At 44.7% G+C, this 20,963-nt stretch overlaps 1 protein-coding gene across 1 annotated transcript in view; it reads left to right on the plus strand.

The window, feature by feature from the left end:
- Nucleotides 1–12,143, plus strand: part of kcnj12a (potassium inwardly rectifying channel subfamily J member 12a) — a 14,103-nt gene extending 1,960 nt beyond the window's left edge. The window contains exon 2 of the mRNA XM_035530409.1: nt 10,248–12,143. Coding sequence (XP_035386302.1) covers nt 10,457–11,758 — 1,302 coding nt within the window. The 5' untranslated portion in view covers nt 10,248–10,456 and the 3' untranslated portion in view covers nt 11,759–12,143. The remainder of the gene's footprint in view (nt 1–10,247) is intronic.
- The last annotated feature ends 8,820 nt before the right edge of the window (nt 12,144–20,963 follow it).

Genomic DNA, 20,963 nt, shown 5'->3' on the forward strand with positions numbered 1-20,963 from the left:
CACACACACACACACACACACACACACCTACACCCATACCTATCCACACGTATAAATTCTCCCGCATACACACAAACACACATACACACCCTTCCACACCCACATGCATGTAAACACCCCCCACACACACTAACATCAATCATTTCTACATATGACAGTACATGTGTATACTGTGTATAGACACTGTCTCTGTGTGTGTGTGTGTGTGTGTGTGTGTGTGTTTGCGCTCATACATGTGGTTACTACAGGGTAATGTGGTTATCCTGTAGGAAGTGTCCTGTAATTTACAGTACTGGACTGTGGTTAGCCGTGTAGCACGGTCCACGTTCCCTGGTACAAAAAGCATCACCACTCAGGGCCCGTTAACCAATCACAGAACAGTACGACCAAGTTACCAGTGACACCACCTCCTCTGTATCAGCAGACTAACACAACAGCGGGCGCATTACGTCTAAAACGTCTGATTACACGCTGCGAAGGTGAACTTTAAATGCAAGTCTGTTTTCTCAGAATCCCCCCCACACAAGGAATTCTACTTGAAATGTGTTTACAAATTCAATTACATTTTCTCTGGATCAATATAACTTCAAATATATATTATAATAATACATCTAAAATTAATATTCTTATATAATCTAATCACAAAATATGCTGTATTTACCATTTAATATATCTTTCAAAAGTGCATAAAATCATTTGTAATGTTCTTGAACTTTAATGAATCTGACAATAATTTTTAAATATATGTATTCAATTCACTATTTTACCATAAGTAAAATTCTGTTTAAAGTTACATTTGCAAACTATTTACAGAATGTCCTTCTAATATTATGGTGAATATCCTTACAGAGTTATTTCAGGTATATATGATCCATGTTAAAATGTTACATTTGTAGTATGTAGGGATATGAATTATGGCTGCGTTTACACCTGCACTTAGAAAATATTTGTGTGTTTTATTGTCATTTATGTGTGAAACCAGTAAATTGTGCTCCAAAGTAAACGTGAAGCAAATAAACCTGAAATGTTATTAAGTGTTCAGTATTTCCTGCACTGTTACAGTGGTGAAGGTACTGGATTTGTAATCAGATGGGTAATCAGGTTCCCACTGAACAAAACCCTTAACCCTCAATTATTGAAGTTGTGTTCAGACAGAATTGTAAGACGCTTTGGACAAACGTGTCAGATAAATGATGTAAATATGACTTTAGTCTACATTAGTGACTATTTCCTCTGCAGTGATTATTTATCCACAGTCAATATTACTCCTGTTTCCTGTAATATTACCTGCAGTGTAGTCATGTTCATTTAACATCAACATATTGTGTAATGTAAGTCTGACCAACACTGAAATATTACACTCATTTATCAAAGTAAAACAAATAATAAACAAAAAACTCACTCTAGAAATCATTTTCTACTTTTCAGTTACTGCGGCTCAAGGTGTAAATATGTAATTATCTTCATTATTTACAGAGATGATTATTCAAAATTAGCTGTGAAATGGAGAATACTTCTGCAGTCTAAACATGTATGGATACGGACTAATATTTAGTCAGTGATCATTCTAGATTGGTATGGAGGCTTTTTTGTGTGTGCGTGTATGCGTGTGCGTGTGTGCATATGCATGTATGCGTGTGTGCGTGTGCGTGGCGTATGCATGTCTCTGCAGGATCAGGTGTCATGTTGTGGTAGAGAAGCGTAATTGCTAGCTGATCCCAGCGTGCACTGCTGCAGAGTAGCAACTACCACAACAACTCCACCAGCCTCTAACGATGTCAACACCAACACACTGGAGTAGTTCATGCTTTCACTTCGAGTGTGCATGCGTGTGTGCAAGACAAAGCTAGCAAACACACATGTCCAGACATGCCAATGACATGCCAATGTATTGCCCTCTTTGGGCACGCTCTGTTGCCTAGCAACAAGGCCAGAAGACATTTATGACAGTGTGGCGAAACCTCTTTTAGAAGTGTGAACTCTATCTTTAAACAGATTAAAGATCTGGTCTGATCTGGCTGTTACTTTTAAATGTCAGATCAATGTTTCTTCACAGCCCACTGGTTTTATACTGGGAGCTGCTACTGTTTCTGCACAGCCCACTGGTTTTATACTGGGAGCTGCTAATGGAAGCGTGACGTTCTTGCTACCTTACTTGGCACTTCCTGTGTTAAGGGTGTTACAGGATACATTTGCAGATCAAGGTAATGTCTAAACTACGGCAACAGGACGTCAGATCAAAGCTGCCCACAGACGCTCCACCCACAGGCGCTCCACTCACAGACGCTCCTCCCGCAGATGCTCCACCCACAGACGCTCCAACCACAGACGCTCTTCCCACAGACACTCCTCCCACAGACACTCACCCACAAATTGTCCTCCCACAGACACTCCACCCACAGACGCTCCTTCCACTGACGCTCCACCCACAGACGCTCCTCCCACAGACACTCCACCCACAGATGCTCCTCCCACAGACGCTCCTCCCACGGACACTTCACCCACGGATGCTCCTCCCACAGACGCTCCACCCACAGACACTCTTCCCACAGACGCTCCACCTACAGACGCTCCACCCACAGACGCTCCTCCCACAGACACTCCACCCACAGACGCTCCTCCCACAGACGCTCCTCCCACGGACACTTCACCCACGGACGCTCCTCCCACAGACACTCCACCCACAAATGGTCCTCCCACAGACGCTCTTCCCACAGACACTCCTCCCACAGACACTCCACCCACAGACGCTCCTCCCACAGATGCTCCTCCCACAGACGCTCCACCCACGGACGCTCCTCCCACAGACGCTCCACCCACAGACACTTTACCCACAGACACTCCACCCACAGACACACCTCCCACAGACACTCCTCCCACAGACGCTCCACCCACAGACGCTCCTCCCACAGACGCTCCTCCCACAGACGCTCCACCCACAGACACTCCACCCAGAGACACTCCACCCACAGACGCTCCACCCACAGATGCTCCTCCCACAGATCCTCCTCCCACAGATGGTCCTCCCACAAACACCTCCCACAGATGCTCTACTACAGCTGCTGACTGAACGCAAAAGGAGTTTAACTGTTTTTCTCCATCTGTGTGTAGCTCATCACACATCACACGAGTGTGGTCACTCGCTAGGTTGGTCACCATCAACCACATGTAAACACATGTAGTGTTGCTGTTTTCATGCTTGATGCCCTCGGTCACAGTACTCATTCATTTTTGAGTGTTTTTTTATGGAAACATTAATGTTTCTTGAGAAAATAAATATCTGATATTTGTATTTTGCTTGCTTGCATATAAAAAGCATTCTAAAGAGGAAGTGCAATGATAACTGCCTTGCGTGAAGACGTGACACACACAACTGTGCGCAGGGACAGTGTGTGTAAGGACCGTATGCAGATGTGTACGGGGGCGGTGTGTGTAAGGACCGTACGCAGATATGTACGGGGACGGTGTGTGTAAGGACCGTACACAACTGTGTACGGGGACGGTGTGTGTAAGGACCGTACACAACTGTGCGCAGGGACAGTGTGTGTAAGGACCGTACACAGATGTGTACGGGACGGTGTGTGTAAGGACCGTACGCAGACGTGTACGGGGACGGTGTGTATAAGGACCGTACACAACTGTGCGCAGGGACAGTGTGTGTAAGGACCGTACACAGATGTGTAAGGGGACGGTGTGTGTAAGGACCGTACGCAGATGTGTACGGGGACGGTGTGTGTAAGGACCGTACACAGATGTGTATGTGTGTAAGGACCGTACACAGATGTGTAAGGGGACGGTGTGTGTAAGGACCGTATGCAGATGTGTACGGGGACGGTGTGTGTAAGGACCGTACGCAGATGTGTAAGGGGACGGTGTGTGTAAGGACCGTACGCAGATGTGTACAGGGACGGTGTGTGTAAGGACCATACACAGATGTGTACGGGGGCGGTGTGTGTAAGGACCGTACACAGATGTGTATGGGGGCGGTGTGTGTAAGGACCGTACGCAGATATGTACGGGGACGGTGTGTGTAAGGACCGTACACAGATGTGTACGGGGACGGTGTGTGTAAGGACCGTACACAACTGTGCGCAGGGACAGTGTATGTAAGGACCGTATACAGATGTGTACGGGGACGGTGTGTGTAAGGACCATACGCAGCTGTGTACGGGGACGGTGTGTGTAAGGACCGTATGCAGCTGTGTACAGGGACGGTGTGTGTAAGGACCGTATGCAGGGCAGTATTAGTTCTGCCAGTAACTCTCCCCACTTTTGCGGAGGCCAATAAAATGCAGAAATTGCATCCTGAACACACCTGAGTCCCTTCTGCTCTGGGTTTTTTTTTGCCATGGGCAGTTTCCCATGAGACACTGGTGATAGGTGTGCTTCCCCCAGCCATGAGCTGAATAACGACGCTTATCTTACACACAGTCACATCGCTGGCCCGTAGAGCGCCGTGCGTCCAGAAACACCTGTGGAAAAGGCAGTGGTAAGGAGGCAGCTCAGCAACGACATTGACCTGATGGGACTGACCTGATTGGTTGACTGTGTAGAGCAGTGGCATGTGCCTTCAGCACACCGCTACTGGAGATGGCGAGTGAGCGTGAGATGGAGGTACACTACCATCCTGCTCTATGCAGAGTATGACACCGTGTCAGACTGACAGCCACTCCTCACGGCGGGACAGGCAGGAGGTTTGCCAAGAGCTCGCTGTGCTTGTGTGCTTGCCTGAGGAGCACGGAGAACATTCAGGGTGTAATCTCACATTTCCAGCCTCTATAACATGATTGACAGTTTGGAGCAGGTGCACTACCTTGTGAAAGCATCTAGGGTGACCCCAGCAACGACTCAGCGTGGCATTACCCTGAGAAGACCTGTCTGCCTGTGAACCAGACCTGCAGAGGAGACCGACCCTGTCCAGACCTGTCTGTGACCCCACACAACGGAGACTTGGATTTGGGTTTATCAAACATTTTAGAGTTATTTGAACCCAAACATTTGACCCTCATAAGTAATGTAATATTTATTTCTCTGAAAACAACTAAATCACTTTGCTATGGAATCGAATTCTTTAAAATCAACATGAATCTGTCATAGTGCCTCCTTGACGCCACCAAGTTCAGGACGGTTGCCTGTTTCTCCAGCATGGCTCAAAGCGCACACACCTTGGAGCTGTGATTGTTTGTCGAGGAAGACGTTGAGCATTTGATGGTTCTACGTAAAAAACAAACGAAAACAACCTCCTTGTTTCTGTCTCATGCTGGGATGCAACACATTTAGTTATCGTTTATGTTTCTGCCAAGTTGTTATGCTGAAAAAAAATCCAACCACTTGCTCATCCCCATCTGACAGTGTGGCCTCCTCCTCCTCCTGGTTGCCAGAGTTGCACTCTCCATGTTGCCACGGGGATGAGTCTCTTCAGGAGAGTCTATCCTGTAATATCTGCCGTGTTTCGTCTCATGCGATGACATATAATGGCACACGCGCTCCACCTGTGGACCTTTGACCTAGTGTGAGCTGCACTGCTGTACTTTACTGTCCTAAGTCCTGTCCCCCGTAACCACGTCTGACCCCGTAACCACGTCTGTCCCCCGTAACCACGTCTGACCCCGTAACCACGTCTGTCCCCCATCCCCACGTCTGTCCCCCGTAACCACGTCTGTCCCCCATAACCACGTGTGTTCCCCGTAACCACGTCTGTCCCTCGTAACCACGTCTGTCCCCGTAACCATGTCTGTCCCCCGTAACCACGTCTGTCCCCCATCCCCACGTCTGTCCCCGTAACCACGTCTGTCCCCCGTAACCACGTCTGTCCCCCATCCCCACGTCTGTCCCCGTAACCACGTCTGTCCCCCGTAACCACGTCTGTCCCCCATCCCCACGTCTGACCCCGTAACCACGTCTGTCCCCCATCCCCACGTCTGTCCCCCGTAACCACGTCTGTCCCCCATAACCACGTGTGTTCCCCGTAACCACGTCTGTCCCTCGTAACCACGTCTGTCCCCGTAACCATGTCTGTCCCCCGTAACCACGTCTGTCCCCCATAACCACGTGTGTTCCCCGTAACCACGTCTGTCCCTCGTAACCACGTCTGTCCCTGTAACCATGTCTGTCCCCCATCCCCACGTCTGTCCCCGTAACCACATCTGTCCCCCGTAACCACGTCTGTCCCCCATCCCCACGTCTGTCCCCGTAACCACGTCTGTCCCCCGTAACCACGTCTGTCCCCCATCCCCACGTCTGACCCCGTAACCACGTCTGTCCCCCATCCCCACGTCTGTCCCCCGTAACCACGTCTGTCCCCCATAACCACGTGTGTTCCCCGTAACCACGTCTGTCCCTCGTAACCACGTCTGTCCCCCATCCCCACGTCTGTCCCCCGTAACCACGTCTGTCCCCCATAACCACGTCTGTCCCCCGTAACCACGTCTGTCCCTCGTAACCACGTCTGTCCCCGTAACCATGTCTGTCCCCCATCCCCACGTCTGTCCCCGTAACCACGTCTGTCCCCCGTAACCACGTCTGTCCCCCATCCCCACGTCTGTCCCCCGTAACCACGTCTGTCCCCCATAACCACGTGTGTTCCCCGTAACCACATCTGTCCCTCGTAACCACGTCTGTCCCCGTAACCACGTCTGTCCCCGTAACCACGTCTGTCCCCCATCCCCACGTCTGTCCCCCGTAACCACGTCTGTCCCCCGTAACCACGTGTGTTCCCCGTAACCACGTCTGTCCCTCGTAACCACGTCTGTCCCCGTAACCACGTCTGTCCCCGTAACCACGTCTGTCCCCCATCCCCACGTCTGTCCCCCATCCCCACGTCTGTCCCCGTAACCACATCTGTCTCCCGTAACCACGTCTGTCCCCGTAACCACGTCTGTCCCCCATCCCCACGTCTGTCCCCCATCCCCACGTCTGTCCCCGTAACCACATCTGTCTCCTGTAATCACGTCTGTCCCCCGTAACCACGTCTGTCCCCGTAACCACATCTGTCTCCCGTAACCACGTCTGTCCCCCGTAACCACGTCTGTCCCCGTAACCACGTCTGTCCCCTGTCCCCACGTCTGTCCCCGTAACCACGTCTGTCCCCGTAACCACGTCTGTCCCCCATCCCCACGTCTGTCCCCTTAACCACATCTGTCTCCCGTAACCACGTCTGTCCCCGTAACCACGTCTGTCCCCGTAACCACGTCTGTCCCCTGTCCCCATGTCACATCTTTCTTTTTCTTTGACAAATCTTTCTTTAAATAAAACAAATAAAATATTATTTTTATTTTAATTATTATTAATAATAATAATAATAATAATATATTAATATACAATGTTATATATAATATTAATATTATATATACATTTTTCCTATTTCATGCAATAGTGCTTCTTTTTCATCCTTGGTGTGTGTGCATGTGTTCATGTAACATAACAAGCGCGCTCTGTATATTTAGCTTTGATAGATATTTAGGCCATGATGGTTGTCTCTCTCTCTCTCTCTCTCTCTCTCTCTCTCTCTCTCTCTCTCTCTCTTTCTCCTTCTCTCTCTTCTCTGTCTTACTGCTATTCCCTTTCTCTCTCTCCCCTTGTTTGTCTCTCTTCTCTTCTGTCTCGCTGTCCCCTGTCTTCTTCTCCTCAGAGGTGTCTCTTCATGCTTCCTGTGTTCCTTCTTCATCTGCATGTCCAAAACTATGGTTCTCCTACTGCCTTCTCTCTCTCTCTCTCTCTCTCTCTCTCTCTCTCCCTCCCCCTCTCTCTCTCTCTCATTCTCCACTCCTCCCTCTCATCCTCTTCCCACTCTCTCATCCTCCACACTCTCTCTCTCTTTCTCTCTCTCTCTCTCTCTCTCTCTCCCTCTCTCATCCTCCTCTCTCTTTCTCCCCATCTCTCTCTCTCTCCCTCCCCCTCTCTCTCTCTCATTCTCCACTCCTCCCTCTCATCCTCTTCCCACTCTCTCATCCTCCACACTCTCTCTCTCTCATCCTCTCTCTCTCTCTCTCTCTCTCTCTCTCAGTCCCCTGTCTGTCTTCTTCTCACTTTCTCCCTCTCTGAGGAGCATCTGTGAATCTGCACCCAAAGCCAACATCTCCTGCACACAGGTCTCCTGGGTGTCTGAATTATCTGTTGAAACACACACACACACCTCAGTCTAAACAAAGTTTTTCTCAAAGAAAGCTTAATAATGTTTTCCTTTCAGCATGTCTCTAACAGATAAACTATAAATATATTTTACATCATTAGAAGGAGAGTCTCTCTCAAAGGGTGCTTAGCTCTCAGACAGCCTGCTTAGCCAAAGGCCACTTATCAACTCCACAAGCAGTGTGTGTGTGTGTGTGTGTGTGTGTGTGTGTGTGTGTGTGTGTGTGTGTGTGTGTGTGAGAGAGAGAGAGAGAGAGAGAGAGAGAGAGAGAGAGAGAGAGAGAGAGACCTGATACCCACTACACTCCTGTTAAGATGTTCTGATCAATAATACAAGAGTCTTAGAAGCCCACAACACACACACACACACACACACACACACACACACACACACATACACACACAAGCACACACACATACTTTCAGCCAGTGGTTGTTGATCCTATTTGTATGTTTGATTTATTGTATGCTTTGTTTTATTTATTTTTTTGTTTTGACAAACAATTACCCCTTAGCACTGCTGCATTGTCTTTGATGTTTCACAGTTGTTATTAATATCTTTGCAATATGACAGTGAAGACATACGGTTACAACATTTACTGAATCTGAGCAACATGCCCATTAAATGTTGTTGACAGAAAGAATAAAGAGTGTATGAGAGGTTAGATTATAGAGGTTAGATATAGAGGTTAGATTATAGAGATTATATTATAGAGGTTAGATTATAGAGGTTAGATTATAGAGATTATATTATAGAGGTTAGATATAGAGGTTAGATTATAGAGGTTAGATTATAGAGGTTAGATATAGAGGTTAGATTATAGAGATTATATTATAGAGGTTAGATATAGAGGTTACATTATAGTGGTTAGATTATAGAGGTTAGATATAGAGGTTAGATTATAGAGGTTAGATTATAGAGGTTAGATATAGAGGTTAGATTATAGAGGTTAGATTATAGAGGTTCGATATAGAGGTTAGATATAGAGGTTAGATTATAGAGGTTAGATATAGAGGTTACATTATAGAGGTTAGATATAGAGGTTACATTATAGAGGTTAGATTATAGAGGTTAGATATAGAGATTACATTATAGACATCAGATTATAGAGGTTAGATATAGAGGTTACATTATAGAGATCAGATTATAGAGGATAGATATAGAGGTTACATTATAGAGGTAATATAGAGATTAGATATAGAGATTAGATTATAGAGGTTAGATTATAAAGGTTAGATTATAGAGATTAGATTATAGAGGTTAGATATAGAGGTTACATTATAGAGGTTAGATTATAGAGGTTAGATATAGAGGTTAGATTATAGAGGTTAGATTACAGAATTTAGATATAGAGGTTATATTATAGGTTAAAACATGTAATCTGCCTCTCACTGTGTGATTCGCCTGTTCATGTGTCACTCAGGTCTTGTCAGATCTAATCGCTGCATGTGATTGATGAGTTTTTGTGTCAGTCTCAACAGTTCAGTCAGGTGTGTGTAACAGCAGGAAAATCCCAAACCATTCAGCTGCAATAATCGTGGTAATTACACAATAATAGGTGTTCAAGTCATTAATTAACAATGTCTGGGGACAAATTATCCTTCCTTTGTACAACTCCACAAGGGTCCAAATAAACAAATAATTAAATAAATGTGAAGTTATTTGATGAAATGTGAGAGTTATGAATGAATGAATGAGTGAATGAATGATGAATGAATAATGAAGAATGAATGAATGAGTGAATGAATGATGAATGAATAATGAAGAATGAATGAATGAGTGAATGAATGAATGAATGAATGAATGAATGAATGAATTAGTGACAAATTAATGATTGAATGTTGAGTGAGTGAGTGAATGAATGAATGCTCATCAAAATGGGCCAAATAATTCCACCACTTGTATGTGTTATTTTATTAAAACACTCAGCTAAAGGGACATGGTGGCATTAATAGTGTAATTATTTTGAATTCATAATGCCATTTTACTTAAAAATCAGACAAATCAAATTTTCAAAAGTTTCTAAATGATTCATGTTGCCAACAGTGATGTGAGAAGCAGATGTGTTTAGATGTAGACGTGGGACTGATATCAGTTACCTGTTTGATGTTTTCAGGGGTCCAGACCACCACCCCACCAGCCCTTCAGGTTGGGCCATTCCAAGCCCTACTGTACCAGTCCCCTCCACTGACCCCCAGGACTGAACCACTGCAGCTCTGCAGAGAGGGGGAGTCAGTGAAGGGGGCAAAGCACGTTGTTCTGAACATCTGCTACTGGACCACTGCTGAGAGGCAGAGGGCGAGAGAGAGAGGACCGGCGGAGAAGATGAGTGTGAGTCGTATGAGTCGATACAGCATCGTGTCATCGGAGGAGGACGGGCTCCGGCTGACTGCGCTGCCGGGGACCGGCATGAACGGCTACGGCAACGGAAAGATCCAGACGCGGCGGAAATGCCGTAACCGCTTTGTGAAAAAGAACGGCCAGTGTAACGTGCAGTTCACCAACATGGACAAGAAACCTCAGCGCTACCTGGCCGACCTGTTTACCACGTGTGTGGACATCCGCTGGCGCTACATGCTGGCCATCTTCACACTGACCTTCGTGCTCTCCTGGCTGGCGTTTGGCTTGGCCTTCTGGGTGGTGGCACTTCTCCACGGCGACCTGGACAATCCGGCGGGCGATGACAACTTCACACCCTGCGTACTGCAGGTCAACGGCTTCATGGCGGCCTTCCTGTTTTCCATCGAGACTCAGACGTCCATCGGCTACGGCTTCCGCTGCGTAACGGAGGAGTGCCCTATTGCCATCTTCCTCGTGGTCTTCCAGTCAGTCGTGGGCAGCATCATCGACTGTTTCATGATCGGCGCCATCATGGCCAAGATGGCGCGGCCCAAGAAGCGCACGCAGACGCTGCTGTTCTCCCACAACGCCGTGGTGGCCATGCGCGACGGGAAGTTGTGCCTGATGTGGCGCGTGGGAAACCTCCGGAAGAGCCACATCGTGGAGGCGCACGTGCGCGCGCAGCTCATCAAGCCCCGCGTGACCACCGAGGGCGAGTACATCCCTTTGGACCAGCTGGACATCAACGTGGGCTTCGACAAGGGTCTGGACCGCATCTTCCTGGTTTCTCCGCTCACCATCCTGCATGAGATTGACAAGGACAGCCCGCTGTATGGCCTCGGCAAGCAGGACCTGGATACGGCCGACTTCGAGATCGTGGTAATCCTGGAGGGTATGGTGGAGGCCACAGCCATGACGGCCCAGGCGCGCAGCTCCTACCTGGCCAGTGAGATCCTGTGGGGTCACCGCTTCGAGCCGGTGTTGTTTGAGGAGAACAGCCAGTACAAGGTGGACTACTCCCACTTCCACAAGACATACGAGGTGCCGTCAACGCCACGCTGCAGTGCCAAGGACATCCTGGAGGAGAAGTACCTAACCGCACCCAGCTCCAGCGCCTTCTGCTATGAGAATGAGCTGGCCTTCCTCAGCCGCGAGGAAGAGGAGCTGGAAGACGCAGAGCGGAGTGAGCGAGAGGGGGCCCTGAGCCCCAGTCCGGAGAGAACGCCACGACCTACCCCGACACGCAGCCTGGAGCAGAGGCCATACCGCAGGGAGTCAGAGATTTAACCCCTGACCTTTCACCTTTTTGATACTTGTTGATTTTTTTTTTCCTCCTAGAGACACTGGAGTTTAATAAACAATGCAAAGTGCCATAAGGATAGGCTGGGAACTGTGTGTGCATGAGTGTGTGTGTGTGTGTGTGTGTGTGAGTGTCTGTGTGTATAATTGAGAGAAAGGGAGAGGGGCAAAAGAACAGAGAGAGAGAGAGAGAGAGAGAGAGAGAGTGGTTGCATGGGTCATGTGTTCTGGCCAGAGAGATGTTCTAGTCCTGTGCGGAAACTTGAATCTTTTCCTCCTTTTTCATAAAGTTAGTTTAGTTAATCATTTCTGAAACATTAATATGTAAATATTTCTCATAGCTAAATTCGTATTTGTGTGGAGTATACTTTCTAGAGAGAAAAGATTATATATAAATAAGATATATAAGATTAATATATAAAAATAAGTAGTTTTTTGGCTTTTTTGTTCTTTTTTGTTTTTATTTGAAAATTTTACTTTGGCAAGAGTCAAATCACACACACACACACACACACACACACACACACACACACACACACACACACACATTACACAGGATTATCTAACATTTGAAAGTCCCCTTTAATATTGCACTACCTAGACAAACTTCCATTAAGCTGTTTGTGTGTTTGTGTGAGAGAATATCAGTGCACAGTTGGCAATCATAGATAAAAATTACTAAATTACTATAATTACCCATTACTATTTTTTGACAGAAAATGGGATGTGTGTGAGCCAAAAGCCCAAAAGCCCAAAAGCCCAAACCTGTAAATGTGGACTTTTTGGGCATCTCTCTGTCATAATCGTAATGTAACCTCGTCTGCCGTGACAGAGGCACATGGGTATGGAACCTCTCGTGCTTCTACGTGTGGAGCTCAGGCTCACATCTTCTCAAATCACAAACAGAAACTGTTCATCTGACACACTAAACAGTGACAGACATGCACAATAATGCAGCTCATCATAGCACAACCTTTCTAACAATAGTGTAAAATAAAAGATTAAGATGAAATATATAGAAACATGAAATGGCGTTTGTTGCACTGGGTAAAGATGTTACACCGGGGATAGATGCTCAAAGACACAGATGGTCCTGACGATCACAGTCTCTCCACAGGCAGGTCACACAACAGGACATTCCTGACAAAGCATGACAGGGTCCTGTAGTGCAACTTATAACAAACAAATAACAAACAAATCACAAACAAACAAACATTATATATGGCATATTGATTTCTTTCTTCCCCTCAGCTATTTGATTTGTTCTATGCACAGATTAGTCACAGGACCTCTGGGTTGTATTTTGTGGGTTCAGCAGAACATCTTAATGTTGCAATTTTCCTTCAAACGACTCTCACAAATACCAGCACTCACCCAATAACTAGAAAATCAAACAGAATATAGTACAAATCTGTAGCTCTCTCGTCAGGTATGATCAGGACTAAATCATTAACATACACAATAAACATATGCAAATCAAAATAAACAACAACATCATGTGACAGGGAATGTACCGATACAAAACCAGTCTGAGGTGCGGAAGCAGAAATGACCAGAGGTTCTTAGAAGAGCCTCCCTGTCTAAGCTCAGATTTTTTGCATAAAGCCAGTTATGCAAAATTCAACACCTCTCAGCACGCCTTGCATTCTCACTCACACACGGGACAAAGACAACAGACCAATTGACAAACACTGCTGAATGGCTGGTACACCGCATACAGCTGCCTCAGCGAGGTCTGGCATCTTCCTCCAACACACCACCTCCAGCCACCAGAGAAACCATAGAATCAAATACAGAGAACATTCACCACCAGAGACCAACACCTACAATATTTAACACCAAACACCAACACCTAGAACATTCACCACCAAAGACCAACACCTAGAACATTCAGCACCAGAGACCAACACCTAAAACATTTAACACCAGAGACCAACACCTAGAACATTCATCACCAAAGACCAACACCTAGAACATTCAGCACCAGAGACGTACACCTAAAACATTTAACACCAGAGACCAACACCTAGAACATTCACCACCAGGTCTAGTTCAGAGTGTGCGACGTGAGCAGAGTTGCCGTGGATACATGAGTGGGGAGTGGGGAGAATCTTTATAGGGAGCAGCCTGGATGTTTTCTCTTGCTCCAAGATAGTACACCAATAACACTCACTCCAATAGAATTCCAAAGGTGCTCAAAGATCACTCCCATAACTCTGTATGGAGTACAGTGTGATCTGTACTGGGAACACAGGGGAACACACAGCTTAGCCCGACCACCACTGGTTCCCAGTACAGGTGGGGCCAAGCTGTGTTCCCTGTGTGACATTCAACACCGTCCTGCTGTGTGGACAGTGTGGACTCAACAGGCTGCCTGAACCCCCATCCCCACAATACTGCAATAAATAGACACACTGTTAACATATATTCAGATTTAAAATACAAAGCGCGTAACCACTGAATTGGCAATTAAATGTCCCATTACTATTTATTAACCGTAAAAGGGACGTGTGTGTGTGTGTGTGTGTGTGTGTGTGTGTGTGTTGACACATTCACTATAATGGCTATATTCTACAAGCAATAATTTACCAATAGCAATAATCAGATTATGATTAAGTCCATGAAGAGTGAAATGATCAGGTAAAATAATTTAATTGCACTCTAAAATTGGGAACATTACAGAGGGGGACTTTTAAATTGCCACACTAAACTATGAGGACTTTTATTATATACTTATTTAAAATATGTTCCATTTTGCCCCGAATGCAGGGAAAGAGTCACCGAAGGATCTTTCCCTGCATTCCTTAAAGTTTGGGAATGATCAAGTTTAGGAATGATCAAGTTTAGGAATGATACTGCACTTTGCCAATGAGAAAAAAAAATTGCAGATCTGAAATACCACAAATACTTCTCTGTACTGTTTTAAAAAATCATTAAGGAATGGCTATAACTCATCCAACTCCTCACTGTTTATTTGTTTTTAATGCAGAATTAGTTCTCACAGTTGTAATTTGTGAATAAGTCACTGGAAACCTAATCACACTAGAACTCTGCCCCAGACCAGGTGAATTCAACTACAGGTGTGAATATTCTTCTTCTTTTTAAAATATCTTGACAGAAACCAGGAATGACATGAAGTCTGGGAATCATGTTCACACATCCCATTCAAAATTAAAACACATCCTGTTCGTGTTACAACGGAATTCCCAGGCTTTATTCTTAAGATATTCTACACGTGCTCACTCCTCATGCAGTGATACTGAGGTTACGGTGATGAGGAGGTTACATAGTGATGATGTGATTTTCATGTCATGCTAGCAACAGTGCATTGTCCAATTAGAGGGATAGTTATTCCATAACAATACAACTAAGCCACACACAGAGAGTGACGTTTATTTTGAGATTCTAATCTATGTAGATTAACCCATTACATCACCTAGCATCGTTAATAATTAATAATCAGGCAAAATGAAGCCAAATTGAATGACGTGGGTGTTTGGAATATAAGCATGGTATAGTGTAGCCCAATGGGTGCCGAACCACACTGAACTGAACGTGGACTTGGTTCCACTTTTCTGTGGCAGAGTGAGGGTGTCTAAAACTGAATTCAAAGTGAAGAGAGTAATCCAACAGAAGGTGTATTTCACACTGCGATGTTTTTGGAAAACGTCAATGCTCCACCCACGTTCACATGAAGACACAAAAAATCACTCCCACTCACACACAAAATCACTCCTACTCACACAAAAAATCACGTCAGCACAAACTGACACTGGTGGTTTGGGTGTTAAGCTGTAAATTTATGGCAAGGAATGAACTGTTAGTTATAATCAGAATATCAAGTATCAGCTTGGTACAAATCTGTCCATCAGATACTGTCCACCAGGACAGAGGTGGCGGTAGTGAGCTTCTGACGCATTATTCGTAGGCCGTGGTGCGAATCGTGAAAAAGCTGTTCTAGAACCAATGTTGCCAGGTCAGACTCCGCCCCTTACCACTCAAATGCTTTCTTCCTTTCTTCGTTTGTATTAATGACCAAGCCAAACGTCAGGCTGTGGCTACGTCAGGCTGTGGCTACGTCAGGCTGTGGCTACGTCAGGCTGTGGCTACGTCAGGCTGTGGCTACATTAGGCTGTGGCTACGTCAGGCTGTGGCTACGTTAGGCTGTGGCTACGTTAGGCTGTGGCTACGTTAGGCTGTGGCTACATTAGGCTGTGGCTACGTTAGGCTGTGGCTACGTCAGGCTGTGGCTACGTTAGGCTGTCGCGTTTTTGGCAACAAAAAAACCTGACAATATTTTAAAAATAACCCGTGTTTAAAAGCACAACGCCTTCTGAGAAGGCTAAAGTTATTCTCTCTGTCCATGGGACATTTCACTCTTATAGCCAACATCCTCTACCATCTCTGTGGTTTCAGTTTCCATGGAAACCTGTCAGCTACATTACTGTAGAATCATCTATCTGAAAGGAGAGAGCACCTGAGATCACCAGACAAAGAATCAAAATGCTACCAAAATTTTAAAAAAAAAAGTAAACAATCACAAATCTTACACAATATATTTTTTTATATATAGTAATTTTCCTACCGAGCTATTCTCTGGTTGCACATATTTAACAGTGTTGTTTATAAGTGCAAAATAGAAATGATACCAGACCAAAACAGCAAGGAATCTCCCTGACTGTCACGGCTCTGGGATGCTTTAGGAGTCAGTCTCAGTAGATGAAAACATGCTTCTGTTAAGAAGTGACTGAATCACCCTGGACCTCTAGTCTTCCACACACACACACACACACACACACACACACACACACACACACACACACACACAGGGCTCCTACTGTACATGAATCATGTAGAACTATTGAATTATTCAATTAAAGCATAATTATTAAAAACCATCTGTCTCTTAGACTGTTCATTCACTAATAATGTGAAACACAGAGTTGTGTGTGTGTGTGTGTGTGTGTGTGTGTGTGTGTGTGTGTGTATGTTTCTTTTTTTGCCATGTATATCTATATATTTTATAGGATGTATGGAGTTATATAAATCTTGACCTTTGGCCATTTCTTGAGCGCGCGCACACACACACACTCATACAACCCAACCAGGTCCAAACGCAGTTCTAGGAATGTTTATAAACATTAAAAAAATCACGTCTGAAACTCATCTCATCCAGATTCCAGCACCTCACAGCTAAAGAGCAGCTTCCCAGTTCAGAACTATGCCAGTCATATTAATGACTACTTAACAGTCTCATGTCTTCACCTGGGCAAGGACAGTGGGCACCAAGATACGTCATACGTCAGTCATCATACGTCAGTCGTCATACGTCACTCGTCATACGTCACTCGTCATACGTCAGTCGTCATATGTCATACGTCAGTCGTCAGTCGTCATACGTCAGTCATCATACGTCAGTCGTCATACATCAGTCGTCATACGTCACTCGTCAGTCGTCATACGTCACTCGTCATACGTCACTCGTCATACGTCACTCATCATACATCAGTCGTCATACGTCAGTCATCAGTCCAGTCGAAAAAGACACACAAAGAGGGGTAGATAAGTGGTAACCAGGGACTCTCAACAGAATGGTCTCTGTCTCTGGTGAGGATTTCTTGTCTCTCGCAGGGACAGAGTTTGGGGGGGTGTCGCGGGTGTAGAGCTAGCCTCCTTTCTGCTACCGTACCCAGCGAAGAGCTGCGTTATTGAGCGTGTGGCTCTGTGTGTGAGTCAGGCTGAGAGAACAGGCGATGTGTCATGAGAGTTGTTAGATTCGCTGTGAGCTGCCGTGCAGGAGGACATCCCCCTACACAGACACCGTCAGTATTAACAGCCCAGACTGCTGCCTGATTTAGGTGATGTGCTAATTAAAGCTTTGTTTGTCTCTGCACATAAAATGAATGGTGTGTGTGGTCATGCTCACTATTACCACACACAGAATCAGGCAGAGAAAGGCAACATATTGTAATTCAAAATAAAGTTCATGTTAAATACTAAACAGGATAAACTTGAAATCATTATAAAACTTTCATTCAGAATCAGACTGTTTTCATTCACCAAGTACACATTCAAGTACATATTCAAATTCAGAATTCATTCAGCATAAACAGCAGTACAAGCTAGAAGTCGAGACAGAGATTTGGTACCATTTGGAGATTTTAGGAATATTTACCAAAGTGAAGCACAAATGAAGACTCGTGAAACCGTACTATAATAAAAAAATGACATCCCACACACACACGAAAAAACACACACGAATATAGACATATAAAATCTAAGCAACTGTGGCTACCACATGGTCTCTTTTCTCTGTCTTACAAAGAAAGAAAGAAACAGAACTTTAACCTCACTGTCTTTAATGAAGCATATTCACACACACACACACACACGCACACACACACACCACACACACACACATACACGCACACACACCACAAACACAGACACATAGGAACACCACACACACACACGCACACACACCACAAACACAGACACATACGCACACCACACACACACACACGCGCACACACACACACACACACACACACCAGAAGAAGTAGTATCAGTTGTTGCTGTTTAAGCAGCTAAGATCTCTGACTGGTGCACGTTTACATGTCATCTCTGTGCCAATCACACACCTATTGCTAAACAATAACCTAAACCCCCCCCCCCATGGGGCTTAGACTAACGTAAACACACACACACACTATCAGTATGACATGCGATGACACAATTTTCAGTGGGTGGGAGATGAAACCGACATGTAAGATAAAACGTTTTAGACATATATCTGTTTATCTTTGTTTTTCAATCGATGAAAGGACGAATGGATGTCAGTGGAGAGTTTCTCTGATACGACCATAATCTGACCTCCGCACAGAGAGAAACACGAGAACCGTTTTTAAATAATAGCATGCGTTCGTATTGCTGTTCTGGGATCAGAAGTAAAAAAGATTAAATAACATTCACCATAAAGGCAAGCAAGTTTAATTGTGTAGAACATTTTATACACAGTAGAAATTCAAAGATCTTAACAGAAAATTAAATAACAAGTTTATTACATCCTAATCTGTATAAAAATATATATAGTCAAAATTATTCAAACAGACACGTAAACTTTATATTACACAATACTAGTGTCATATTACATTATATTACACAATACTAGTGTGTCATATTATATTATGTGTAATATTATATTATATTACACAATACTAGTTAGCTGGATAGTCCAGGTGTTAAACTTTCAGGCTTTTGTGGAAGATGTGGTGAGTTTGAAGATGGTAAATTGTGGGATTTATTTTCCATATAATTTATTTATTATAAATATAGCACTTAACATTAGACAAATAACAAATAGAAACTAGAATCTAATAGAAATCTAAAATTAAATGGCTAAAATAATTAGGAAGCCATTACTTCAAACTAACAGTAACTCTTGATGGGGTTTGTGGGTTCTTGTGTAGTGTCATGCAGTAATAGAGGTTATATAACAGACTGAAAGGACCGCAGAATTGAACTAACCACAGACACAGTGCCATCTGTGGGTTGTTGAGGGAACTACATCTACTCCGATATGACGACATTAATACTGCTTCATGATTATATAATCCACCAAGTATCACAGTGAACAGAAGTGGTTAAAAAGGTCATTTTTATGTTTCTGAGAAAAGCACAGAAAAGACTTGGAATGAGTGATGAATGTCCTTCATCAAATTTAAATTTTTCCGCAAATTCCTGAGTCCTGGTTCAGACCTGAGTTGGTCATGTTTCATGTTTCTGGTCTCGCAGATTTCCCTCTGCAACTTGTGAAGCTCTTTCTCTCACAGGAAGCTGCCCAGATGCTTGTGCAGTTTCTCGCCACTGGCTGGTCTCCCTCTACTGGCTGGTCTCCCTCTACAGGCTGGTCTTCCTCTACTGGCTGGTCTCCCTCTACTGGCTGGTCTTCCTCTACTGGCTGGTCTCCCTCTACAGGCTGGTCTTCCTCTACTGGCTGGTCTCCCTCTACTGGCTGGTCTTCCTCTACAGGCCATCAGACCTCTACAACTGATCCAGAACGCAGCAGTATGATTGGTCTTCAATCTTCTGAAGTTCACACATCACTCCACTGCTGCATTCTCTTCACTGGCTCCCAGTAGCTGCTGCATCATGATTAAAACCCTGATGCTCACCTACAAACTCTCCTGGGAACGTCCGCTGGCTGTCCGGACAGCAGAGTCCCTTGCTGTCTTCAAATGCAGACTGAAGTCTCATCTATTTGTGGAATATTTAAATGACCACCAGGGCAGGACTGGGAACTAAAATCAGCCCCAGACTTTTCCCAGACCAGCCTGCTACAGTCACAGCACCAAAGTGAAATAAAGTAATATGGTTACATTTGTTAATAAACCATATCAATATATTAAAGACAAATTAAAGATCAATGGGCCTATCAATATACTGAAATCAAGAATCATATATATATATATATATATATATATATATATATATATATATATATATATATATATATATATATACATATATATATACATACACATACATATACAGGGCCTTTAAAAAGCATTCATACGCCTTGAACATAAAAGCCAAATAAAATACATTTTGTTTGTAGGTGTAACATGAAAAAATGTGGAAAAGTTCAAGGGATACGAATACTTTTTCAAGGTCCTGTATATGTGATTAAAAACTGCAAGAGGCCATGTGTGTTCAAGCCAAAGCTGAAGGTTGCCAGACAGGAGGAGGTGGGGATGGTTGAGACATGTCGTGATCCTCTCCTTCTGACCCTCCCACCACACTTATCCGGTCCAAATGACATTCCGATGTCATTGCTGTAGATCCTGGTGAGACGGATTAGTGAGTCCATGTCTCATTCACTTCTGGCACACAGTCTGATGTCGTCCATGTACAGGCGGAGGTCGATGGTCACGCCATTCTGTAGTCGGTATCCGTAGCCACTCTTGGTGATGATATATGTGTGTGTGTGTGTGTGTGTGCGCGTGTGTGTATAGAGGTTCAGACAAAAAGCCCTGATTTTAACAGAATCTAAGGCAGTAAACTCAGATCCTAGAGAATCCAAAAAAAAACCCAAAGCTCACAGACCCCGAGACCCTCTAGAGTAGATTCAGCTCACAGATCTTAAACAGGTCATGAAAAGCACACGACCTGGAACTGCTGTGAGGTTAGCTAC

This window comes from Electrophorus electricus, chromosome 10 (assembly GCF_013358815.1).
Source record: "Electrophorus electricus isolate fEleEle1 chromosome 10, fEleEle1.pri, whole genome shotgun sequence".
Taxonomy (NCBI): Eukaryota; Metazoa; Chordata; class Actinopteri; order Gymnotiformes; family Gymnotidae; genus Electrophorus; species Electrophorus electricus.